Below are 27,646 nucleotides of genomic sequence, written 5' to 3'. Positions count from 1 at the left end.
TAGAATGCCTATGGCTGCCCAAGGCAATTTCAAAGGGCACTTACTTAGATGCCAATAAGCTAGCTGGCATACTTTTATAAAGCTGCTAACTTTCCGAGTCATATTTCAAGTTGAGTAAAACGTGGGCCAAGAGCACATGTAGTAAGGGGCTGAGATGACTGTTAACATTAAAGATTCCCAAAATGTATTCATCCTCCTTCTAAAAATTTCAGAAATGAAACACCTTGATATACCTAGTACTAAGGTCTATTTGGTAATGCCCACAGTGATTTACTGAATTTACAGTATTAACATTTACTCCTCAGATTTGCCATTTAAATTTTCCTTGGCAAACTAGGTAAAACCCATGTTTATTCTAAGAAACCATACCTTATAAGCAATCTAGTCTAGGGCTTGGGGTAATACTTAAAAATCAATTAGGAGCCATACAGGAGCAGGGTGAAAAGTACAGTAAAATTAAGCTCTGGAATCAGAGATGACTGGAAATACTTGGCTACTTACTATGTGACCTTGGGAAAAATTACCAAATGCCTGTATCTCATCTGCATCACCTATAAAACAGGGTGGTAATAACCCATCTCAGAGTCACTTTGAGGACTAAATCATTTAGACTGCCTGATACGTCTAACAGGAATCAGAGAAATTTAGTTATTTTTAATATATGTATACTAATAATCCATTCAGAATGTCTTATATCTAGTATCTTGCCTGAATTCAAAGACCTCAAAGAAACTGAACCCGATTTCTTATCTTTTTAAAATGATCACTGAAAATATAGTGAATACTCCACTCCACTCTGATTAACCAGATCCTCTGTTCCAGGCAATGGTCCCTTCCACTGAACTTCTCTCAAGATGCTTGTGTGTTGCCTTACTTTGCTGTTGAGAATGTCAACTTTTCAGTGGTGGTCTTGAGCTTCAAATAGAATAATGAACAACACTTAAAATCCCCCGGATGGTCATAAGGCAGAGCTGACCATATCAAAGTTATCCCAAGGAACTGAGTTCCTATGCCAATGACAGGGCTCAGTGGGCACCAGAGGAAATGAAACTAATGAAATTCACCATTGGCTTAATACCAGTACCAGAGGGAGGTCTCACCCAGGTTATCAGAATGTGACAACCTACTTATGAAATAAGGACATCTTAGTGGCTTAAGCAACACGTATAAGAGGGTGGATATAGGGATGGAAAACAAAAGCTACATGAGCACACGTGCACAACTATACAAGTTTTTGTATTTATAGAGGTCAAGCAAGAGGGTAGGTAGGGCAATGGCGAAAATACAAGGAACAGCAAAGATGCACCTACTTAAAATGTCATTTACATAAGTCTAAGATTCTTGTATTGGAATATACCTTAATCTTTATTTTATCACTTGAAGATTAAGCCATTAAACTACACAACATAAAACGAGGGCTATATCCCATAAACCAGTATCTGCTCAAACTCACAGTGAGGAAATAAAAAAATCAAGGTTGCATGAGAATTCCACTTGATTCTAAAACTCAAGTCTATTTGACACTGGTTGGAGGAAACAGAACCTTTATCAGATCAGATTTCCTTTTTAAAGAAAAACCCGAGATGATCAAGCACAAATGATCACTTCATGCATTTTATTGGTAGTCTATATTTTAAATCTGCAGTATGACATCTTACATAGGGAAAAAGCTTCTTCCTAAAAGATAACTATTAATAATCAAACCAGCTTTAATATGACTGACCTTTCAAGGTCTTGTTTTGCATTAAACAATTTAATTTTTAGCAGGTATAAAGCACTGTACAAAAAAAAAAAAAAAAAGGAAACTGGGTACATTCTCAAAATTTAATACAGGGCTTCCCAACCAGGAGTCTTCTGGGTAGATATTGGAGAAGGGGGTTATGTTCAGATTTAAATTGAAAGAAAATGAGAAACCAGGTAAAGCAAGCCGACCAAATTCACTTCACTTTGTGCTCCTCTCTGCTTTTTAGAAAGTCTCTCCCAGAGGTCAGGAAGCCCTGGTATAACAATCACTTTAGTCTTTACAGAACATACATTTATGTGCTTCATGTTCAAAGACATAAAGGCAGCTTTTGTTACTATCCCCCCTTCAAATCCCTTCAGGTTCTTTTGGCTTCAGAAAACTTTCTAAGACTGCTGCCCAGTTCTTTATATATGAATCCAAGTAAACATCTATACCAAAGCAGCTCTTCCCGGGAGAAGATAAACAGGCACAGATACACAACCAGGCCAACTGCGTACCTACTCAATTTGATACCTGATCACATGGCCCTATATCTTTAAAAGCAGCACCAGGGATGAATGGAGCTAACAAGAGGTAAAAATCCAAACATCAGACAGTAAAAACACATACAAATCAGATAAAAGAATGTTAGCAGAGGCGCACTAAACAGAGTTAAGGCTGGGCAGCTGGTTCAACCATACCTTGGTATTGGAATAAATCTGCAAGATCAGGAACTGAGAGGAACCCTGAAATAACGAGGCACAGTGGTATGGTGGGGTTCTCTTTCATTTCATGTATTTAAGGTTATCATTCAACCCAGGTGACTATAAAGCAGCCTGTGGGTCTTTAGTAAACAAATCCTAATCAAAACCTAGTTATCTCACTGTAATTGTATTTGAGAGTGTTTGTTTCCTTCAAATTCGAATGAAAACACCTATAGAGACATGAAAATAATCCTAAAACTGACACAAACTGTTATCCCTTGAAAGTTTGAACACTTCAATAACAGCTCTATTCTGTGCAGTATTTTAAATACAAAGTGGAGTTATTAAATCAAATGAGATCACTCAGCTGTTGGGAATATTATAGTATTTTAGAAATGTTCCAGTTAAGAACTCAAATTCAAAATGCTAAAACTTTTAAAGGGCAAGTACTCAACTCATATCTATTTCTTAGTTGCTTACTAAAAATCCAATTTCAAAATAAATGAAATACTTGTTCCTTGGACCCTGCACTTTTAACTTTCCAAATGAAGCATATTATTTTTGTTGATCTACATTTTCGAATGTTTTCCAAAAGCATGTAATTTACTATTTAACTCCATGAATTACAACGCTGTTATTAAACATATATTAGAATTATTATTCTTAAGGGTAAAAAAAATGCCTGACACCTTCCTATGTGCCTTATCAATCTCTTGCATCACTAAGGTACAGAATACTTTAGAAAGTAGCAATCAGCAGTCTTACAAGAAAAGAATAAAAGTGCCTTACAAACGTGGCTTCTATGTACTTAAGATTGGTAATACATCTGATAGGGAAGCCAGTAAGGTAAAACTTTAAAAACCCAAGGCAAATCACTAATAATTTGTGTTCACAAAAGAACAAAGGAGAATAAAAAGGGTTGGAGGGGAATACCCTCCATTTTTAAAAGAAAAGTATCAACAACCACCACAAGGTGCCACTGCATTCTAGCAAGCGGTAAAAATGGCCTTTAAGAGGCCTTTTCCAACATTCACCTCCCTATCACATGGGTATTTTGGGAACTGACTGAATGTCATGACTGACGCTTGACCCATTTCAAGTCATGGACATTTGGGAAGCAGGTGGTTAAATTAAAAAAAAAAAACATATTAAGTGAAAACCCTTCATAAATACAATCTGAGACACTGACATGAGAACACTTGGCACAGAAAGGACATGTTTTCCCAAGGGGGGTAAAAATTACTTGAGGTAACACTTACAACTAAGCAGTTTCCTAACCTTAAAGTCTGGATAAACTTAACAATCATGTTTTTAGAGATCACGTGTGTGTGTGTGTGTGTGTGTGTGTACACATGCCTATGAGCACAGGTAGACATACACACACCACCACACATACAAAATCCCGATACTAAACTTTGTTAACTGTACAACTGATAATTTCCTACACTTCCAACACTAATGTGATCTCTCAATCCCCACCTCATTAACCATTAACACCACTGAGGTATAACTAATGTGTTCTTTTTAGGGCAAATATTCCAAATGAACAACACGGCTCATCTTCTAGTGTTGCTATAAAGTCTGCACACTTTAAACCTAACTTGCTCAATTCTGTTTTAAGTATTAATAAATCTCAACCTTGTCAGCTGCTTGGAGTTAAACGGACATAACACCTCAAATGCTTCATACCAGTAAGTGAATTTTTAAAATATCTGAAATACTCAAGGAAACTCAGTTTTTAGTATTTTTCCCTATGCTCTGAACAATGTGATTTCCCAACATTGTTTTTTCTTGTTCCTATTAACTGCATGAAGTTCAAACTAGGTCTTCAAGAAAGAACCTTTCTGTAATAAAGAAAAAGTGCAAAGATACAAAATGAAATGTAAAGTCTTTTGCAAGAAAATGCTGCCTCAAGAGAATAGGCGTTTTGGATACTGGTGGGAAAAAAAAAAAGACTCTTGCTCTCCACTGTACACCTGACACCTATGAATGACCTTGTCTTCAATGTCCACAACACTAATAAATACAGTCATGGACCTTGTACAAAATAAAAATGAAGTAGCAAATTCCACTAAAATATTTGTATCCATTCTACACAATCCAATGGGAATCAGTGAGTGCTATTGAAAAAGGTGTCCACATGCACATGTCCAGTATGTGCATTCCACTGAAGGCTAAAAACTTAAAATCCTATTTCCAGTGTTTATGAATAGCTTCAATATCTACATTCAAAACCAGCATTCTGCATGAATTACCTCTTACTTTAATACTTCACAAAGGAGTAATACATCTTGGGAGGTTAGGAAGGTACCTGTTGTCAATAACTTTCTTTTATGCTTAGAATGTGCTGCAGTTCTTTTTCAACTATTTAAAATGAACACCCTTATAATGGGACGTTTTATACCAAGAGGAAAATGGGTTTTTAGCCTATCAGGACTACCCTGCAGATCTGGAAAATCGCAGATTACACCCTTAGGAAAGGAGACAAGGAGGCTCACAAATATAAAGGAATCCTGACTTTTACATGGACAATTTTTTTAAAAAGATAAAATGTATTACATAAGCGCCATAAACAGTGAAATCTGCTTGTATTAAAAAAAATAAGTGAAGCTTTGTTTGGACATTATTTCCTTGCAAGAGCAGTACATATCCTTAGTAAACAACTACCATATTTACAAGTTAATCTCCTTGATACTTAGGTAGGAGTGAAAGCCAAAGGAAAACATGAAAGAATGAGCTTTGAAATAACCTTTACAGCTAAGCTGATAACAGTTAAGGTAGCCAGCTAACTCCTGAAGCAGACCTGTTTAATTTGTACAGTATCATGGGTAGTTTTCACTTTAAAGACCAAGGATGTGTGCAATTCCTCTTTGGGCCCACTATCTTTTACCAGATAAACAAGTCCTCCACATTCAGACTAAATCCTAACCCCAACTGGCCTCAAAAGAGAAATTCAGTATGAATACACTGGGGTTCTTCACAAACCTAATCTCATTAACTAAGGAAACAACACAAAACGCATGTCCCATAGATTGTGAGTCAGCAGCCTCATCTTCAAACATGGGCAGCACAATTAAAATGTGAATCTCAAATGACCCAACACGATTCATTTTCAACAAAGGATGAACATCCCTTAATTCTTCAATTGGCCTTTAAATGTGAGATGTTAGGTCTGTGTTAAGAGTAATGAAGTATTAACAAGTGTGCACTGGTACCTTAAATGACAAATCTCGAAAAGAACGCAAATTTGACACTTTCCTATTAGTACACACATCTGTACCAACTTTGATTCTTATAATGCTAAAAGTGGTTTATAGTCTCTTTCCTCCACCTTCCCTTTTTCCTTTTCTGAGGAGCAGACTTGTGAAAACATCAATGTAACTTGTGCTAGGTGGTAGTGGTTTGTTTCTTGTTTTTAACCAAAACTCTAACAAATTCGTTAATCTACTTCATCAGCTCAAGCAGAATACTGTGTTGAGGACCTCACCATAATGAAACCAGTTCCCGTCTGTATGATTACTGTCTTCATAAAAATTTTAAATTTTTCAGAGCAGTTTTCTTGACTCCTCCCATCTTTCATTTCCTGCTTAAATCCAAGTTAAAGTACCAAGTTTCCATTGGTAATGCAGCTCAATTCTGCACACTGTCCTTTCCTTTGCATGTCACAGTAGCTGTTCACATACATTAAATACTAGATATGTTCTGCTCTTGACATCTACACACTTAGAAAAGCAGCTTTGTACTTTGTTTGGGGTGTGTGTGTGTGTGTGTGTGTTTTACTATCTTGGCTCACAAAAAGCAGTTTTTTTTTCATTTCTAAGCATGGTACTTTACAATTTTTAATGCATTAATACAACAGTGCATTGGAAAAGTACTGAGCCTCTACAAAATAGCTTTACATTTTTAAACAAATGAATGTGATTTTTCACTTACACAAGCATAGGCTTTTTAATATTTCCACAAGATAAATATCTCAATTAAACTATAAGCTCACTCTACAGTGTGCCACAGTGATGGGCTTAGGAGACAGTTATACACTTAGAAGATCCTAACCTTAGTGTTATTTACACTGACGTCCAATATCACCTCATCTGAAAGGTGAACAAATGATATTCAGCATTTAGCTGAATTTGTGCCAACTAATAACTGGGAATGGTATAGCTTTAAGCAATCATTTATGAAACATGTACTGTAACTTAGTCTAAACTGGCAGTTTCCTTTGCCCCTCTCCTATGGTGTGGGAAATGTTAAAGATCAACGTGAAATGGATAAAGAGCCATTGCTAAGGCAGATCTTTAAAAAGATAACAAAGGAGAAACTGATAAGCATATATGACAAATCATCAGTAATATCAATTACTGGTACTGAAATCAGATTTTTATGTCCTAAAACGTTGCTTTTAAATATTTCCTTTTATTCTGGAACAGAAACTGGAAAAAGGACAATGATTCACTCAGAAAGCAATGACTCAATTCAGGTTGCTACTTTACATTTAAGCACCACTCAAAAAGTGGGCAGAAAGCAAGTGATTCCTGTTTGCCCATCACAGTACCAGCTACATAGCTGAGAGTTCAGAACTTAATTACACAACACTTTCTCTGTTACCAGAAGCTAACACTGCTCTGCGACAAATAGGACAGGTAGAATTCTCAGACAACCAGCGATCGATGCAGTGGACATGGTACTCATGGGAACAAGGTAGTTTACGAAGTTTGTTGCCTTCTGTGTATTCTGTAATGCAAACACTACAGGTTTTTAATGCATCGTTTTCACCAAAACTTCTCATTGCCAAGTTGTCAATCTGTTCTTTGGTGAGTCCTCTAGGCTGGTCATCATCATCCTCATTTAAGAGGAAAAACTGAGCCAGACTAAGGAAGGGCAAAGAGCCACTTTCATCAAATGTTACTGGGGCCCTGTGTCGACCCTCTCGTCTGGCACCTGATGAGCCTGATGATGAGCTTCCTTCATTACTGCCTTCAAACACCTCTGAGCTAGTCTCTGAACTTTCACCACTGGAACTGGAACTAGGACTGGAACTGGAACTAGAACTGGAACTGGAACTGGAACTGGAACTTGAACTGGAACTGGAACCAGAACTGCTACTACCACCAGAACCCCCTCTTCCATTCCGTGACTCTGCCCTTTCCACATTTCGACTTGAGACTGAGCCACTGGGCTCGGAATCACTATCACTGTACATAAAGTAGCTTAACTCACCAAAACCTGTCATTATCTGCCTTAACATGGTCTGAATTGCAACAGATGTAGTCTCACTTAAACCAGTATTTAAAATTCTACGAATTGGAATTCTGATGGTACTGACATAGGTTCTCACACCTGCCCGTTCGGAACGTGAAAATGTACGCCTAAAACCTCCTCGTTCACTTTCATAAGTGACAGTATTGTTTGGCGTCTGAGACCTTGACCGAGTTCTGCTAGCTATGCTATCTCTCTGCCGGTATTCTCCAGGACGAACTCTTCTTACTTGCAGATCAAGGACTATGGTTGGAGGTCTCTGTCCTGATCCTGCAGATTCACCACTGCTGGTTGTGTCTGAAGAACCTGCTCCTTGTGAGGCATTTCTTGTTCCAGAAGCTGCAAAAAGACCTCTACTTAGCAAATCAGGTCCACTTATTTGCTGTCTCAATGTCACATGGTGTCGGGTTCTAGAACTTCCCTCAGTCTCATTTACCAAAGGATGCTCAAAAGTCTGAGATGAGATACTATGATGAGATCTCCGTGGAATTTCACTCATTGGATGCAGAGGTGACCTACTTCTTTCAGCTCTCGCTCGGGTTCTCCGATGGTCTGGGCTCCTGCTTCTTGCCCTTCTCTGACCTCTGGTGGGTGCAACTTCTCCCATTAATGCCTCAGTTGAATTTCGTTCTGATCTAGATGGCCTTGCAGATGTTGATTCAGATCGTGGATTTTCCACTTGCCTTTGGCTGCTGTTGTCTGTATTTTCTCCACCAGAACGTCTTGCAGATGGCTCATTTTCATTCTCTGGATTTTGGCTCCCATTATTACGGTTAACGTTGATCTCTAAACTGAATCTGAAATCACCGCTGTTTGGGTTAGTCCGGCTCACTGCTCTCCAAGATTGGTTTCCTCTTTGACCACTTCTTGTTGTATTTCCAGTTTGTCTGACGGAGTTAAGCCAGTCTATTATAGAGTCACCATTGGACACATCATCTGAAGAGTCTCCACCTGTTTTTAAAACAGGGAGGGGAGAGGGAGAAAAAGGAACTACTAAAATTAGGACAATCATGTAATAGTGCTCTGAAACTGTGTTAAAAAACAGCAAAGATTCTGAACAGACCTCACATTTAAAGATTTTTGTGAACTACACTACACAGATTTGCAAGTAAAGGCAGGAATGTTTCAATTCCATTTTGAAAAAGCAAGCTAATCCTAGAGAAATTCAGAGAAAGTTTTTTTTAAAAGGTAGTCTGAAGGAAGTCTATTTTCAGAACTTTATCATATACAGAGCCTAGGAGACCACCGTGGACTGTCAGAAGACATTTTTCAGTCCACTATCAAAACATTAACCAAACAAGGTAAACATTCGTTAGGGTACAGGGCTAGTATTTTTGTTCAAGTCACATTTTTTCGCATTTTCCTTAGTCTACATTTCCTCTAGGATCTTGACTTAAGTGCCTTTGATAATACAGGACTTTTAAAATACAAGACTACTGCAGCCATTGCAAAAATATAAACAGGGTCTACTGGTTCCAAAGTATTTCAGGAAATCTTTGTATTACCAAGATTTTAAATTAACATGAAATTGGAGACCAGATAAAAAATGAATAGTCTGAACCTCGCATGGTGCATATAATGGCATGCTCTAGAACCAAACTGTTGTTATAGCCTCTATGTCAGACAGTCAAATTCCCTATAATCCTACTTAAAATTAAAAGCAGGGTTTCTCAACAGTGGCGCTATTTCCATTTTGAGCGAGGCAATTCTCTGTTGTGGGGGCTGTGCTGCTATGAATTTTAGGATGTTAGGGTGTTTGGCAGGATCCCTGACCTCCACCCACTAGATGCTCATAGCAAACCCTGAGCTGTGACAATAGCCAAAAAGGTCTCCAGATATTGCCAGCATCTGCTGGGCGGGGGTGGGGTGGGCATATAACCCATTGAGAGCCACCGGGTTAGAGAATACAGCATTTCTTTCTGCTGGTAGAAAATGCACATGTTTGTAAGGAAGAAGTAATGTGGTAGGTGAGAGCAAATTTCAGCAGAGGTGCAAAATCAAGAAAATAACCAGCATATTTAAATAGGCCATTTCTCACTATGTCTCAATTAAATACAAACCCAAAGGTGAAGCAGAAAAAAAAAAAAAAAACATGTTGACATTCTCACCAAATACCAAGAAAATGCCAGTTCCCTTTTTGTTAACAGTTCCTTAGTACTAAATTAATCCATGCTGTTTCTGGATAATCTTCAGCTGACCTTTCCTGGAGTTCCTTATCTGTTCCATCCTCTACCCACCCCCCAAGGCAAAATATACCTCTGTTTTCATCTGAGTTTTGTGGTGGTGGGCCCTCTTTAATTTGTTGTAGTCTTCTCAGCAACTCTTCCTCAGTACTTTCACCTGAAAATAGTTTAGAAATGTGTGCCAAATTACAAATAAAAATGGAGATGAAAACCAAAGACTAGGAACGTCGGTAAAATTTACTTCTTTGGGGGCATGACATGGCAATTTATGCAAGTTTCTTTCCAGTTCACTTAATGCTTTTGCATGCGATTTCTCATTCTTTCAAACTGAAACTCTGGGAGGTAGATATCATCTGCATTTTAAAACAAGGAAACTGAGACTAAGCGAGAGATTGCTGTATTAATAAATGGCAGGGCCAGAATACCAACTGAGGCATTCTAATTCAAGTCTGGTACTGTTGGCTAAAAATGCACTCCCTCTTCTAAAAGTCATGCTAACACCTTACCTTTCAAAATTTAAACAATAACGCAAAGGTTAGAATTAAATAGAAATGAGGAGCACCAGAGATCATGAATTTTAATTAGGATCAAATGAGACCTAACTGGGCAAAAGAGAATAACCAAACACGAAGTTCTGAATTGACAAATTTACCCAAGGACAGCTTTGGAGGACTACAACTGGAACAAAATCCGGGAATCACAGACACCCCCCCCCCAAAAAAAGCTTGTCCTAGGAATCAACATTCTCATTAGCTCTTCCATATTTAAATTTATCTCTAGTAAATTAAGTGAAGCTAGTTAAAACAAAAATATTGTTCAGCTCCACTTTTTCAGTCAGCTCACTATAAATTCATAATGTAAATCCTAACTAAAAGATGTCATATAGGATAATTCCAAATAGGAGTGAACAGAATGAGGCAGTAAGTACAGCAATAAATGTCATTCTACATCCCCTGTATTAAAATGACACTTCGTAATGGCTGAAGAGACAGATTTTTAAAACAAGTTTAAAAAAAAAAAGATCAGCAATTTACATATATAAATCTTTACACATCGCATACCTGGGGTGCCTAGCAAATTGTTATCCCTCATAAGTCTATAATCTTCTTCACTCAGGTTATTTACAAATTGATAGAAAGCTTCTTCCCGATCCAATCGGTCCATCTGACTTCTGCGCTGTGCTGCAGACTGATCACCACTTCCTTTATCGTTAGAATCTGAGCTTTCCATCTTGATGAACAAGTGGAAAATAATCTATAAGGAGAAAAGAGATGAATCTTGAAAACAAATGTTAGCATGTGTTCTGTAGAACACTTTTAATTATGTGAAAACCCAGAATGCAGGTCAAGATGTGAATTTTAAGACCTCATATGAATAAAATTTCATAGAAGAAAAACTCCTGAAAAAGCCCTGTTATGTTAGGAAAAAAGGAGGTCAGGAATTAGCAAGCTACGGACCATAGGCCAAAATCAGCTCTGGTGCCTATATTTTCCTTGAGATCTAAGAATGATTTTTTTACACTTTTAAAGATTGCTTTTTGGTTTTTTTTTTTTAAACAAAAGGGAGATGATGTTTTATGATGTCTAAAAAGTACATGAAATTCAAATTTCAGTGTTAAACAAGTTTTATTACAATACATACAGCTTCACTTACATATTGTCTGTGACTGCTGTTCTGCCTCAACGGCAGAGCCAAGTAGATGTGAGAGACTGAATGTGGCCCTCCCACTGCTTTGCACTGGTGATGATCTGTGCCTTCTAAGATGCAGTAAGGCAACCTGACAGCATTTCAAGTGCCATGTGTACACCATACTGTGACATTTTAAGAAGTCACCAATACGTTCTCATTTCAAATGAAGTGAAAGTGCACTTCGAATGTCACCCTCAAAGGCATAGTAGGGTATGGGTTATTTTGTTTTGAGATGAACAGACTGAATTCATTATGAAATGGCACTATTTAGCTGTGTTAAAAGAAAATACACGTTCATACTATCAGACCAAGCATTCATCACCATGTTCCCAACTCACAGCTAAAGCTGTAGTCTGAAAAACTGGAAAATTTAAAACTAAATATCTCATCACCAAATATTTTCTCACAAGAATAAAAACAAGGCTTCAACCAGAGTAAGTCTCCAAGTGGCTTGTTAGCTAAGCAAAAAAAGCTATATTATTGATGGTGAGTTAATTAAACTGTGCTTGATTTCAGAAGCTAGAGAAATGTGTCCAAAGATCTTTAAGATTATTAGCTTTTTGGGGAGTAGAGTTGCTCAAAAATTCAAGGATACTCAGATGTCATAATCAATTGAAAAATGAGATAGCAAATGATACTGAGTGGTTTTTCTTGGGCCTTGATGAGTCGACAAATGTAAGTGATACTATTCAGTTGTTTATTCAAGGAGTCAAGTGTTTTTTACTCAAGCAGTTTGAAGTAACTACAGAGGTAGCCTCTACAAATAGTCTGCTTGGAGCAGCTACAGGTAATATTTTAACAAAGTTGAGAAAACACTAAGCAGTTTGAAGCGGAATCTGCTAAGATGTATTACAACTGAAATGGTGGTACATGTATGTGTAGAGCAGAAAAGACAAGCTGGACAAATTTCTGAAGCCTATGAAAATGTAAAGTGCTTCGCGTCTATGGGTATTCCTTATATTATGCATCAGCAGGTAGCCTGTAGAAACTATGTGAATCTATTATATTGCTGAACCAGCAGTGTTAATGGTGAACTTCATTATTGTGAACTTTACCATCACCAGCTCTCTGAATTTTTTGTCAGAAAAAGAAGCTGAATATCCTAACTTGTCCTACTACTTGGTAACAGTGCTGACATGCAAAACTGACTAAAAATCGTTTCAGCAACAACTGACACTGGAATCATAATGTCAAACAAGATGCTTCATGCACTTCTTATGCTATCAAAGAAACGAGAGCTCTGTTTCCATACAAATTTGTAGCAGATTTAGTTTCTAAGCACGAATTACAGCTCCAGAAAGACTTTTCTGGACCTTACTGCAAGTACAAAGAACACTACCTTATTTCAAAATCCATCTAATCGTCCATCTGAGGAGCTTCCACCTAACCTTCAACTGAAAGTGACAGACAACTCTGCTGTGTAATGATATGCTAAAAGGTAAATATCAAATGAATTCTATAAATGCCTTCTCTAAGGGATAAATATGCTTCATTAATTTATGCTTGTGGATTGATTAGACAGCAATATAGGCATACTGTGTTTTGTTACACTTCACAGATACTGTGTTTTTTAATAAATTGAAAGGTTTGTGACAACCTGGCATGGAGCAAGTGTGCTGGTGCTATTTCTTTAGCAGCATTAGCTCACTTCCTATCTCTGCCTCCCATTTTGGTTAATTCTTGCAGTATTTCCAACTTTTCATCATTATTATATTTGTTATGGTGATCTGTGATCAGCAATCTTTAATGTTGGAATTGTTTTGGGGTGCAATGCACCATACCAATACAGGACAGCAAAGTTAACAGATAAATGTGTGTGTTTTGACTACACCATCAACCACCTGTTCCCTCGACTCTCCCCGTTTTCTTAGGCTTCCCTATTCTCTGAGACACAATCTTGAAATTAGGCCAATTAATAAGCCTACAACGGCCTTTCAGTATACAAATGAAAAGTCACACGGCTCTCACTTTAAAACAAAACCTAGAAATGATCAAGCTTAATGAGGAAGCCATGTTAAAAGCCATGATAAGCCATAAGCTAGGCCTCTTGTGCCAAACAGGCAAATGGTGGATGCAAATGAAAAGTTCTTGAAGGAAATGAAAATTAAAATTCACTCCAGTGAATAGATGAATGGTAAGAAAGCTCAAGAGCCTTTTTGCTGATACGGAGAAAGTTTAAGTCCTCTGGACAAAATATCAAGCCAGCTCCAACATTCCCTTAAGCCAAAGCCTAATCCAGAGCAAGGCCCTAACTTTCCTCAACTCTATGAAGGCTAAGAGACAAGGAGGCTGCACAAGAAAAGTCTGAAAGTTGGTTCATGAGGTTTAAGGAAAGAAGTCATCTCCGTAACAAAGAAGTGCAAGGTGAAAGGGCAAGTGCTGATACAGAAGATGCAGCCAATGTCGAGGCAAGAAACTCTACCAGCAAACATTACTGCTCATTGAAAGCTCAGGGGATGGTTAGCACATTTTAGCAATAAAGCATTTTTAAATTAAGCTATGCATTATTTTAGGCATAATGCTACTGCACACTTAACAGACTACAGTACAGTGTAAATGTAACTTTTACATGCTCTTGGAAACCAAAAAATTCATTTGACTTGTTGTGTTGTAATATCTGCCTGATTATGTTAGTCTGGAACTGAACTTGCAAGATCTCTTGTACCTGTATGTGTGAAGACATTATAAAAAATGAAATACGGAAAATCTCACTTCAAGTCAGTAACACTAGATGAATGAACATCTGCCAATAATTTTAATGAGTACTACATTTAGCCCTAATTATGCAAAATGTTATCCCTCCAAAAAAGAATCCCATTCTTCGTGTTATTAGACCTGTATTACAAAAACACTAATCCATTATTATTACTATTACCTTTCGAATTTAATAAAAAAAAAACTTTTGTAGAAATTTGGGCTTCTCTCCCTATCTAACTATGTAATATGCTCAATTTTGCCTTTTAATCAGCAAAGCAAAAGAACAAATCACTACCTGGCTTTTCTATTACTCTCAATTAACCACTCCAGTGATAAACAGTGGTAGTAAACAATCTAAAATAAGACTCCAAACAAAAACTTTCATCCTCTAATTCTTTTCCTTCCAATCCCAGACTGACCTTAAGTTCACACTGGAAAAAATAAAAGTTAAGTACATGAACATATGAAAATCTGATTTGTGAAAGAGGTAATCTATATTGATACTAAGATTTAATCCCACACACAACACATAAAGTATCTGGATATTCCTAATTCAACTAAAGGGAAAAATAAAAACAAACCCTCTTTCAGATAGTGAAAAAACAAAAGACAAAGAAGCTTCTCTAACTGTCTGGTTTTTTATAACCGGAAACTTTAAGAAAATTGGAAATCAATAGCCTGAAGTTATATAGGCCAGGAAATGAAAACAAACAAAGGAAGCCAAAATTTCCATATGTAGTTAAGGAATATAATTTGGTATTGGGAACAGTAAGCAGCTAACTTAAAATACAGAAAAGCTCAAAGGAAAAAGAAACTACAGCCATAATTTTGCATACCAAATAAAAGCACCAGTAACATTTGCTAATATTCTGAAACACGTAATATTGTGAAAGTTAACAACATGAAAGTTAGGAGAATGTCCACTTGTGAATGATCAGTAAATAGTTCTAAAAATAAATCGTAATTTTTTTGAGAGAGAGCAAGCATGTGTTGGGGGAAAAGGGAGAGAGGGAGAGAAAGAAATCTTAAGCAGGCTCCATCTCATGATCCTGAGTCCATGACCTGAGCTGAAACCAAGAGCTGGATACTTAACCAACTGAGCTACCCAGGTACCCTAAAAATAATTTATAAAGAAGTACAACTCCATAGGGTTGAAAGGCTTTCAAAACATAAATCTTCAAAGAAGACAAAAATGTCTGTTAAGTGCTGATATTTGAAGGATATGAGCCAAAGATAACAGAAAACATACATACTAAGTACTGTTTTAAGAATGGCACAAAGTCTTAAGAATAGTTGTCAAGGAGGTTAAAGCCCATGTGGAACAGAAACTTGCAAAAATATGGGAGATTTTAAAAATGGCTTTGAAAAATATAATAATAAAAGGAAAGAAAGAAAGAAAAGAAAAACATTCTGAAATCAGAAAGGGGTCTTGTATTGAGTTGGGGGGGGTGGAAATGGTATACTAACAGAAGATGAAAAGTAGAGGCACTCAATTTCAGTTTTGTTTCCATTTTATTTAATGAGGAGAAATCACCTTTCAACTGGGAAGAGAGGAAAAACAAACTTCTCAAAGAGAGAATCAAGACCCCAAACTGCAAAACTTCTAATGATAACCTCTGAGAAATCAGAGCAGAGGAGCGATGCTAAAAATACTAGATTTTAGAAATGATCAAATCTTCAAATAAAGCGGAGTCTATAAACTGTAGCACAGCAAAATCTGACAATAAACCAGGGAAATTCTGCAACAGACTATCAGATATACTGCAAACATGTAGAAGAAAATGTATTCATCAGAAGTGGGGTTCACTGCCAAATTAATCTCATCTGCTTGACAGAGGGATGGTTCTCAACCCTTGGCTTACACATTAGAGTCACCTGGAAAACCTCTGGGGTTGGCCAGATAGCAGTATTTTTTAAAAATTCCACAGGTGGGGCACCTGGGTGGCTCAGTGGGTTAAAGTGTCTGCCTTCAGCTCAGGTCATGATCCCAGGGTCCTGGGATCAAGCCCCACATCGGGCTCTCTGCTCAGCAGGGAGCCTGCTTCCCTCCCTCTCTACCTACTTGTGGTCTCTGTCAAATAAATAAAATAAGATCTTAAAAAAATGACACCTTTAAAAAAAAATTCCACAGGTAATTCTTTTGGGCAATTAGGGTTGAGAACCTCTTTGACAGGGACGTGTGACGATAACATTGCTGACTAGTCTGGCCTGATTTCTGTAGAGTGTGAGATTATATATTCTTAAATGTCACAGAGAAATGGAGGCTATATCAGTGTTTCTCTAACTTCAGCATACAAACGAATCAACTGGAAATCTTCTTAAAATGCAGATTCTGATTCAGTATATTTGAGATGGGGCCTGAGAACCTGCATTTTAAATAATCCTCCAAGGACTGCTGATCCTAGAATCACAGCTGAGTAGCAGAGTCTGAAGACAATACAGTTTAACAGATTCACAGCTGTCAAATACCACCCTCAAAGATTATAGAGCAATGTTAACCTGCAAACAGTCCTGTCTTTAGCATTTAAAAGAGAGCCATGTCAGACATGCTAACCAAATCTCAGCAATTTAAAGCTGGGAGTTAGTAATGAAGATGTATGCATATGACAATATTCTGAATTCTCAGTGGATTGTGAGGATGAGCTGAAATCAACAAAAAGATGGTAAATACACTATCCCGAACAGTTTATGAAGAATTATCAGGCTGAAATAACCCATCTTAAGAGTACAGAGTAAGGGGAAAACCTACTCTTGTGACAAAGGCAGCTCACATGAAGAAGACCTGAAGGTTTTTAGTTAACAAAAAGCTCAATAAAAAGCCTGTTTGACCTGGCTAAGGAACCTAACAAAGACCCATACTGCTTTCACAGACCACAGTGTTCAAATAAAAATAGTAACAGACCCACTGCAACCTGCTGTTCAGATCTAGAGTAACCAAGATGATAAGCCAGGTAACAGCATAAAGGAAATGCTGAATTACCTGGAGATGTCTAGCCTGAAGACAAGCCAAAAAATGGGCACAATTATGAATGTCAAATATTTAGAGTAATAACATGAAAGAAAGCAGAACCACAGAATCAAACTAGGGCCACTAGTTGAACTATGGAAGCAGATAATTCTTCTAATCCTATGGTCTAATGATTAAACTGTCCAAAAATGGAGATGCCACCAGCCTCCCGAAACAGGCAAACTACCCATTCCCTGGAAATATTCAAGCACAGGCTGGATATCAAGAGGAGATTCCTTATTAGGTAGGGGTTTGAACCAAAAGACCCTTTGGACTAAAATGTCATTAAGGATGGGAAAGCCTCTTGGTTTTCTACTCTGCGCCTAGGATCCTATTAAGCTACGAATTCCAGCACCACAATTTTGCTGTAACACTTTGACAAGACCAATCCACTTAAGTTGTTCCATCCACACCCTCCAATACACTTGGTCATTTACTACCTTCACACTTCTACAAACCCCGTTCCCTCAGCCCCTTCTTAAGTCTCTCCCCATTTCACTCACCCTTTAAGCTTCAATGAAATATTACCTCCTAAGAAGCTTTTACTAGCTCAGATAGCAACTTTTTCATCCACCTCTTCACACAGGGTTTGTGCCACTAAGAGTGGCACTTTGTGCCTTATGTGGTCTTTTTTATTTTTGAAATAATATGAATCTTATTTACCCAACATAACCAAAGTATCATTTTGACATGTTATCAATATAAAAAAACTCAAGAGGTTTTATTTTCTTTTTTTTAAATACTGAATCTTTGAAATGTGTATTTTATATTCACGGCACATCTCAAGTTGGATACTAAATTTTCAATGGTTAAAGTAAAATGTAGTCCTATCAAAACAACAAAGTTGTATTTAATGAGAAAATATATACTACTTCAGTTTTCATTTAACTTAGTTAAAATTAAAGAAAATCAAAAGTTCAGTTCCAGTTATATCAGCGACATCTCTACCTTACAGTTTTGAAAACAACTAAAAGGTAGAGAAAATACACACATGGAAAGAATTTCAATGTGTTCCCAATATACTGTTCACAATCTATAAACCCACAATTTCTACATCCTCTTTAAGTTTTTAAAAAATAAAATAATGTTGAATACTCTACAAATACACATGGAATAGATGATTCTTTCCTATGCTCACCAATCTTCAAGACTCATTCCTGACCTTTTAGAATTTCTATCATTTCCTACATGTTAAATAGAGATTAAAAAAAACCACTATACCTCTATTAAAAACCCTACTGACACTGTGATTTTAGGAACCATTGAATCCTAAATAGCTCTTGCCTGGTGAGCTTAGAGGTTAGTTGATTGCATGCAAGAAGAATTTCTATCTTCGTTTAATTTTATCTTCCAATTCAAGATTTTTAACAATGAGACACACTCACAAAGTAACATATGATTGTCCAAATTACTATTACTTACACAATCACATCCCGCTACCCTTTCCCCGCTCTCATACTTACATACCAGAGAAAATCAAGGGAAAGAATTTCCCCACATAACATCCCTGCAACATACTTATTTCAAAACTGTGAACAGACCAGCAAGGTTTCATTAAACAGAACACACAGTATTTTGCTAAGGTATAGGTTTCCATTAAAAAAGCAGTTAGGTTTTTTTGTGGTTGATTAGGGGACAGGGAGAGAAAAATCTGATTTGCTCCCTTATATGTGCTTCCTTTCTGCCTTACTCTGCATTCCCCCTAGGCTGGGAATGAGGGTCAAGAGATTTCAGCACTAACAAGTGCTCTACCTCTACCCTTTGGGGACACTTAAGGGGTGAGTTATGGCTGTAACACGTGCAGAATTCCCCGGGACTAGAAGTAATTACATTTTGGTGGGGGGGAAGAAAACCAGAATGTTAAGCAATGCTTTCAAATGCCTTGTAAAATCATCTTACACACAGATAACCCCCTATCCCACCCCTGAAATTGGTCTTATTATATATAAGTGGCACAAAATGAAAAAATACAGTAAATCTAAATCACAAGTTCAGCCCCTGGTAGATGTAATATCACACTGGTGAGTGAAAATGAACATTTTAATGGCTAAAGCATGCCAAAGATGCCAGGACACCATAATTCAAATGATCAAATACAGAACTCTCTCCATTCTGGTGTCAAACTTTAATAAAGAATTATGTCACCAAAATGTGTCTCTAGAGTCTACTCTATGGTGGACACTGTAATACATTTCCAGTTTAACTAGTAAAAGGAAAGAAGGATACTCCCACACTCCTGGGCTCCTTCTATCATCATAAAAGAGAGAATCTTAAATCTACTTAGTTATCTTACTCTCAAGTATAATATTCATGTGTGTAAGTCAGAAATTCTGGATTACGTGCATGATTAGCATCAGCCACTTTAAAACTTAAATATGCCTATGAAAAGCTTACCAATAAAACAATTTAAGAGAATATGTAATTGTTAAATCACTTGGGTCTTTCCCTAGTTAAACAATACCCATCACCATATATTCATAGAGCACTTCTACTTATATTCCATTTAATCCTCACAACAATCCTGTGAAGTAGGAACATCACCTCAATTTTGCACCTAACAGATGTATAGGAAGAAAAACTGATTTACCAAAGGCCAGGTGGCTAGTAAGCGGAAAGAGCCAGTAATTAAATCCAGGTCTCCTAATTCCAAATCTAGTCAACTTTTCACATATGAACAACTGCCCCCCCATAATATTCCAAAACTATAGACTTTAGAACACATCCCTTCAATACCAATAGGCATGTCTAAAGTAATCAACCTCACTATGAGATTTTTATACCATGTTCACTCTGGGTATGAAAACTTCTAAAACAACAAAGCACATTTTATAAGCAGTATGAACCAAGCAGGACTTATTTTAAAATAAGCATACTTTACTAACCTTATTTATTTCAGAGCACTGTGTGCCAATATATCCAAATCCATTCCTGGAAACGAGCAGCCAAATTAGAAATTTTGCCAGTCATTTCAAAAACTACTCGTTTGGCCAATGAATGGGTGACTGTGTCAGGTAAATTCAACTCTAGGAGGACAAGCCAGCAAGAAAACCAAGCCTGGGGTTTATTCTGTAATCAGGGAATTTAGGACAGATTTTATTCACCTTGATTAAAAGCACTGTTAGTGATCCCCATTTCTTCTACAGTCACTACCATATATTAGTATAAGTTATGCAGCTTACTAGGTTTCTGACCACTGTTATAAGTATTTCATTAACTCTCTTCAACCATGTACTCCAAACTTTAAAAAATGTAAATTTTGTTTTATTAGGGTGAAAAGGGTTCTAGGATCAAGCCCTGCATTGGGTTTCTTGGTCAGTGGGGAGTCTGCTTTTCCCTCTGCCTGCTGCTCCCCCACTTGTGCTCTATCTTTGACAAATAAATAAATAAATTCTTAAAACAAAACAAAACAAAACATTGTCTAGTACTAATGGGTCAGGAGACATGGTGCTAAGTACACACATATTATACTCAGCAGACATACTGCATACTGCATCACAGTACCCAATGAAGACAACTGAAGGCACCAAAACATACTGTTAAAAGATTTTATAAAAATAAATTATCAAATTTATTTTTTATGAAATGTTTGTGTGAATATCTATTTAATAGTATCAACTAACTACCAAAGCATCTTGAGCATTTTTATCTTTTGTGTTCATACAAGCTCCAAAACTTAATAGTGTTCTAAAGCAGAAGAGGCCAATTAAAAAAATCATAGTATCAAAATAAAAATGTGTAAAAAGAAAATGTATAAAAATACTGAAAAAGAACAAGTATCATTCTGCTTGCAACAGAGCTTCATGAAGAACCTCAGAGAATAAATGAAAACTAATGACATGCAATCCCTGTCACTAAAGCTCAAGAATACCACTGCCAAAATGAAAAATATCTCATGCAGTTTTTAAAAAAGTCAAATCACAAAGAACCACTGAATTTGAGGTCAGGATATAAAGTACCATTGTGTATGTAGTCACCAAAAAGTGTTGAGAATTCTTCACATGCAGAACGTTTAATTAAAATTTTATTAGCATCTGTAACAAATAAAAAATGATTAACAACCAAACAGCTTTTTTTATCCTATCAGTAAAAGGATAAAAGTAAAAGGGGTGGAATTTAGTTCTGTGAAAAGCAAAATATAGAGGAGGCACTGGGTTCTAGTCTTGGCTGGTAACATTGACCAGCTATGTAAATTTGGTCAATTCACTTAACCTTGTGTGCCTCAGGATCATCATCGATATTAAGAGCACTGGAATAAAACCATCCATAAGGTACCTTCCAGTTCTATGAATCTGGACTATGAATATAATATAACCCAGGTCACATTACAGTAATAAGTCAAAAATAAAACTAAAGAAACAACATGAATAACTAGGATGGAAGCTTAAAAAGCTGCGCTTTTCTCACCACCATTTCACTTACGCACTTCTCCCTTTTGTGACTATCTTACATTTTTCAAAACAAATACAAAGCATCCCTCTCTAAAAAACATGACAGGGTTGATGTTTATTTCACTGCCTTTACCTATGGCATGATAACTGTCACCACCCACACGATCTGTTGATTATTTCCAATATTGGCCTGTCAGAGGATGCTACCAAGACCTCTACTACTGTTGATACTATTACAGCAATACAAAATTATAAAACATTATCTGCATGGCAGTGTTACTTTAGCCTAATTTATATTCCTCTACCGCTACCACTTGAAAAGAACAGGAATAAAAAAAAAGGATTCAGAAATGTCCCTTATGTGTCTAATCTCTTGGAAGGAGGTCTACTGACCTGCATCTAACAAACAATTCTATTACAATCCTCAGAAACAGTTAAATCGAAAGATTATTAATACGAATGTCAACAAATCAGAGGACAGAGATCAAACCAAATGGTGCCAGTTCACAGGGATAAGTTAGTTAAAAAAGGAAATCATTGTGATGACATTTCTATTCATGCAAGTACTTTAGACAGTAAATTTAATCTTCGAATACCTATTTCATGTTCTTTACATTATTGAGCTACATTACTAAATTAGACTTTTGTCTTATCCACAAACTCAACTGTGCCTTCTCATTGTTGCCAAGAAGTCAAAAAATGACTCAAAAACCCAAAATGTTCATGTGTTTATGAAGAAAGTTATTAATGTAAAAAGTCACTGATTCCTGGCAATTTTGGTAAGGTAGTATCTTAATTTAAGAACATGAGCTTTCCATCAAATATTAACTTTTTAGTAAGTGAAGTAAATTTTTAAAATTAAAATCTCCTGACCAAAAAAGAAAATACTATCTACACAAATGACTTATGTTATTTGAGGAAAACAATTTTATGTTACAGAACCAAACATGCTGACTACTGTGCTTCCTGAACCAGTGTTCCTAGAGAAATGATGGCAAAAATGGCCATATGTCCCCAGTTTGTCCAGAAGAGTAGCAATCTACACCTGTTATCCCACAGTAATTATTAATACGGCCCTCTTTCACTCTCAAAAGCATTCCAGCATGGATAAATTAATATGGTCACCTTAGATGTAATTGACACTAACAGGAACTTTGGTCAATAAAAAAATGAAAATTATAATTAAGAGTTAACTTCTTTTTCCCTACAGTTAAGTGGAGAGTAAGAGGAAAGAGACCATTTTTCATTCTAAAGAAAGTTTAAAACATTCAATACAAAATCTCCTCTTCCCTGCAAAGTATGTTTGTTCATCACCATGCAAACCTTATAAGAGCACCTCAATCTGTAGTCATGAAATTACTGCACAAAGTCTACAAATCTACATACACACCACAAACTGTCTATAAATATTTGTCTCACATGTATGTAGGTACTATCAGGACTGATGAAATTAAAGTCCTGGGTCAGAAAATCTACAACAAAAAGATCAACTATGTATTTCAGAAACAAAATCACAAGTTCACAAGCATATGCCTGAACTATTCAAAACCACCAAGATTTTCATATTTAAAAAAATTTCAATTGATGACTGGAAAAATGAACTGTTTGATTATCTGGGAAATTTCCATATTCAAGGGCGGCAAAAAACAACGAAGGGAAAAACAGACACAGAATACTTTCTTAAGCTGGTTATCAAAACATCAATTGATTATGTAAACTGGTATTTTTTTAAATTGATGGGCCATAAGGTTTTGGAAATCTCTGTGTTATACAGAGATGATAAGGAAGCAGACTTACAAAGAAAACAAAACATGTCCTAGGCAGTGACCCAAAATTCTAGCACCTTGCTGGTCTGGATCTGAGAAAGGACTTTTCACTTTCTAATTTTTACCCACTCTATGGTAAATCAAGACAGAAGAGGCTGGTCAGTGATTTGCTCTATTTTGCAATCTACTAGGGCTATGCAGAAAGTAATATACACATTGTAATTCCATAGATAGAGATGTCCCATTTGACCTACTGTATTATCTAAGTCCCTACAACATGTTCACTAATCTCAACGAATATATCCAACCAGCCTAACATTTCTAGATATCACTTCATTAAACTATTTCTTAAAACCATGTGTGGTTTTAAATTAAGTGTGTCAAATAATATCACAAGCAGTAATAGCTGAAACAGAAGCCATGACATAAAAAAGGGAAGAGTGTAATTGCTAAAAAAGTCTCTTCTGCATCATAAACCAGATTCTCTTTAAGTGGGAACAAGTTTTTGATACGACATAACCTGTAGATTTTTTTACTGCAACCTTTATTTTCTTTCCATCTCCAATCTAATTAGAGAGCAATTAAGTCTAGAGGCATAAAAGTTTAGTGACTTCAGCATCAGAGACATCTGGGTTAAAATGGGGGCTCTACCATTTATTAGCTATTTAATTGAGGACAAATTGCTTAACCTCTTTTGAGTTTCAGTTAACTCTGTAAAATAGTTAATATCCTCATGGGGCTTTGCTGTGAGGATTACAAAGTCATGCAAGTGAAGCACAGGACACAGTACATAAGCATTCAATACAAGTTAGCTTTGAATTTAGGCTAACTAACTCCATCCCAGTTTGCTTGGGGCAGTCTAGGTTTCCACCTGTTGTCCAGGCATAACTATTAATAATGTCCCTTTTGCTCTTAAAAGCATCCTGGCTAAGGCAATAAATCATGTGGTTACCATAAAATGATGACGATGAAAGGAGTTAATATCAGAGTATTTTTTATCAATTATGAATTTCTGGATCTTGAAGGAAAAAAATGAACACCAAACAAAATAATGTAGGATTATATTCCTGTAAGATGTTCTACTGATATTCATTTAGTTATGCAATGAACATTTAAATGCTATTTATTTAGACCCATCCCACCCCAACAATGACTTAAGGCAGCAAATTTCCATTTTGTTCTTTCTGTTCTATACACGTACTGGTAAACTTCATACATTATTTTAGAAGGGGAAAATTCACAGATAAAACACTAGTGGAGTTCCAGCTATTCAGACACACTACCCTTTGAATCCCAATAAAAAATACCCACTCTTATTATGAAGAATGCCCAACACCAACAAACATGTATCAAATAAGCCCATCCAATTACAGGGCCTGCAAAACAGAATAAATATTTTTAAACATGCATTCTACACAAAAATCATCAGGAGACGCAACAAAAAATAAATTACCTGACTGTTATGACATAGTATTGTAATACAATAAACTGGATTTTAGTTTTCTTCACTCTCTGCTCTAGAAAAAAAAAGAATCCATTATTCTTCCTCTTTCAAGATACACATTTTCTATGAAATAGACACATCCTAAAAAAAACATCCTATATATTTTAAGTTACACACCCCATAACCCAATCTAATTTAATATTACTACTAGGATATTTGGGGAGATGGAGGTCAGAGGAAACCAGGAATCTTGTGTAAGATGTAAGATTTCCTTTAAAGGCTGAAAGCCAATCTACCTTTTAATATAAGCTTGCTTAAAATAGGCCTTTCCTTATCAGACCAGTAATATTTTCAGATTCTGATAGTTACTTTCAAGGACTTATCTGGCACATTACAGTAGCCTATGGCAGGAGCTAAAGTATGAGAAGATCACTAGGACATTAGGGATAAAGAATGAAATATTTTTCAGTTTAACAGTCTCCTAAAACCATAGTTTAAAAATTATTTGGATTGGTCTTCCTGGGTACTTTATTTTTATAATCTAGAAAGCTGATTTTTGGGGGGCAATAATTGTGCCTGCCTGGTCTCAAGTTATCCAGGACGGACATAATGTACCTAATAGGACGATATGAGTAATTGTGTCTTTAATTTCGAAGAATCAAATAAGTGATTCTAGTGGTAGAAACGACTAGTAATACATTTATTTCTTCCTCCCTTCAACCATCTAAAGCGACTGCAGTTAATTCTGATTCAGGAAATGCGGGCTCTTTATTTGCACCAAAATTATTGTGGGACCTTGCAAATGGTGGATGACAACCTGCTATAAATGCTTCCTCTTGCCCCCAAACGAAAAGAATGACCTAAATAACAGGACCGCTAGGCCTCAGATTCCCGGACTAACCTGTGGAATAAGTATGGGGAAACTGTCTAGGGAAGGAACGTGGCTGTCTCCTCCATCTTGAAATTAATCAGCATAAGGCAAAAAGGGACTGAGTATTCAGGAAGCAGAAGCCCAACCGGTTAATACTAGTTACTAAAGCTATGGCGTACGTGGCAGGTACCGCCCGCAGAAGCCGAGACCCTAAGGCTTTTCTTTTGAGCGGGGAGGGGTTGGGTTGTTGCCGGATTAAACGGAAATTAAGTTGAAAATCATTTGGCCCAATTCCCACCCTTACCCAGGGAAAAACAACAAACACGCAATGGCTTTCCCCTGCCTTTCTGGGGGATCCTTGCAGTGATATCTGGCAAAGGATACGCCAGGGTTACTCGAGTAAGGGAGTAAACCACAGTTGCCCCAGATCCTCAGGGAAGATGTCATCGTGGCCCCAGGGGGCGCCTAATTTATAGTACCCAGCAGAAGGACTCAAAATGGGGTTTTGCAAATCCTGGGAAATCTAAAGGCCCAAGAGTTCCCAGCATCTGACTTAGAGCAACCTGATTTTTTCCCCTTTTCCCAAATCAAGCCGGCCATATAAAAGGGGGATGGGGAAGCGAGGGAAGCCTCCAGAGAACCCAAGAGAAAAACCTGAGACGATCAAAGATTCTCACGCCTGAGGCCAACACTCAAAAATCGCCTCCCCCAAATTCTAAAGGCTGTGGAGCGCCCTGGCTTTAGCTCGCACCGCCACGGAGAGGAAGTACTACCCACCTCCTTCCCCTTCTTCAAGAAACTGTGACTATACACCCAACTAAAATGGCAGCGGCGACTACGCCACGGAGCCCCCCGCAGCAATCAGCGCCTGGGGTCCGGAGGCGGTACTGAGCGTCCGCCACGACACGACACTCAGGCCATTTTGAGAGAACGCGGCAGCCGCGGCGCCGCTGTCTTCCCCTCGCGCTCCATCCATTTCTCAAGAGGATTTCCCAAGGCTTCACTTACTCGGTTTTGGTGTCGGGTCCGACTCTGTCGGTTCGGCCGCCGCCGCCGCCGCCGCCGCCGCCGAGGCTCCTGCGCGCCTCCCCTGCAGCTGCTCTCAAGCCCGCCTCCGATGAGTCGCTGGTGGAGACCCGCCTCTAGCCCAGCGCCTGCTCCGAGACGTTGCTCAGGCAGCCATTATCTTCCCCATTGTTACCAAGCAGCGACAGGAAACGACTGCCCACAACAGGAAGTGATGATGCGGTGTTCCGGCCCCGCAGCCCCACTCCCAGCCTATTAGCCAATCCCAGGCGATTCCTCGAAAAGGCTCGGCGGGAGGAAGAAGGGGGCAGCAGACGACGCGGCAAGGCGGGCCGCGATCTGGAAAAGGAGCGGGGCTGTGACGCCCACCATGTGACAGGCCCCACCCTCCTCCGCCATTTTGAACTGTGGCGAGAAATTCGCGTTTTGGGCACTGTGGGAACCTGAGTTTTCCCGGTTCTGGAAACTGAAGACTGTCACAGCCTGACTGCTTGAAGCCTTTTTCAGAGAGCGAGAAATGCGGTATTAGTCCAACCTGACGTTGATTCACACGCTTAATTCAGACTAGTTCGTACAGCATCTTACCTTTTATTCAACATACATTTATTGAGTGCCAACTGTATGTCAAGCATTGAAGATGTTGGGAATGCTGCGGAAATTAAAACGGACCAAAATCCCAGTTCTCATGGTTCTTTATATTCTATTTTCTCATGGTTCTTCATACTCGGGAGAGGGGACAGTAATTACTATATATGTATATGTCTGGCGATAAATACTAGGGAGAAAAAGCAGAGGAAAGGGGGTGGGGTGGGAGAGTGCTTGGTGGGGGCCAACGGGAATTACGATTTTGAAGAGTGGTCAGAGATGGCCTCTCTGAGATGCTAATTTTCTG

At 37.7% G+C, this 27,646-nt stretch overlaps 2 protein-coding genes across 3 annotated transcripts in view; both read right to left on the bottom strand.

Annotated features, from left to right (window-relative positions):
- ZDHHC15 (zDHHC palmitoyltransferase 15) overlaps positions 1 to 27,646 on the bottom strand; it is a 1,212,570-nt gene that overhangs the window by 291,417 nt on the left and 893,507 nt on the right. The window lies entirely within an intron of this gene.
- RLIM (ring finger protein, LIM domain interacting) lies at positions 1,599 to 27,429 on the bottom strand. Of its 2 annotated transcripts, XM_082716041.1 has the most exons (5): positions 26,737 to 26,974; positions 24,867 to 24,930; positions 10,928 to 11,120; positions 9,940 to 10,023; positions 1,599 to 8,634 (listed from the first exon to the last, which is right to left on the bottom strand). In XM_082716041.1, the coding sequence occupies exons 3-5, from the start codon at positions 11,094 to 11,096 to the stop codon at positions 7,010 to 7,012; spliced, it is 1,878 nt and encodes a 625-aa protein (XP_082572167.1). In that variant the 5' UTR covers positions 11,097 to 11,120; positions 24,867 to 24,930; positions 26,737 to 26,974; the 3' UTR covers positions 1,599 to 7,009. The 2 variants fall into 2 exon arrangements, with proteins under 2 accessions (XP_082572167.1, XP_082572166.1); XM_082716040.1 differs by lacking the exon at positions 24,867 to 24,930 and having other exon boundaries at positions 26,737 to 27,429.

This window comes from Mustela nivalis (assembly GCF_964662115.1).
Source record: "Mustela nivalis genome assembly, chromosome: X".
Classification (NCBI taxonomy): Eukaryota; Metazoa; Chordata; class Mammalia; order Carnivora; family Mustelidae; genus Mustela; species Mustela nivalis.
This window is presented reverse-complemented; position numbering and strand designations above follow the sequence as displayed.

Coding starts and splice junctions, on each gene's coding strand:
- RLIM (XM_082716040.1), bottom strand. CDS start 11,096: ATGGAAAGCTCAGATTCTAACGATAAAGGAAGTGGTGATCAGTCTGCA. Junction 10,024..10,927: donor CAATTTGCTAGGCACCCCAG/GTATGCGATGTG, acceptor AACTATTTTCAG/GTGAAAGTACTGAGGAAGAG. Junction 8,635..9,939: donor AAACTCAGATGAAAACAGAG/GTATATTTTGCC, acceptor TTTTAAAAACAG/GTGGAGACTCTTCAGATGAT.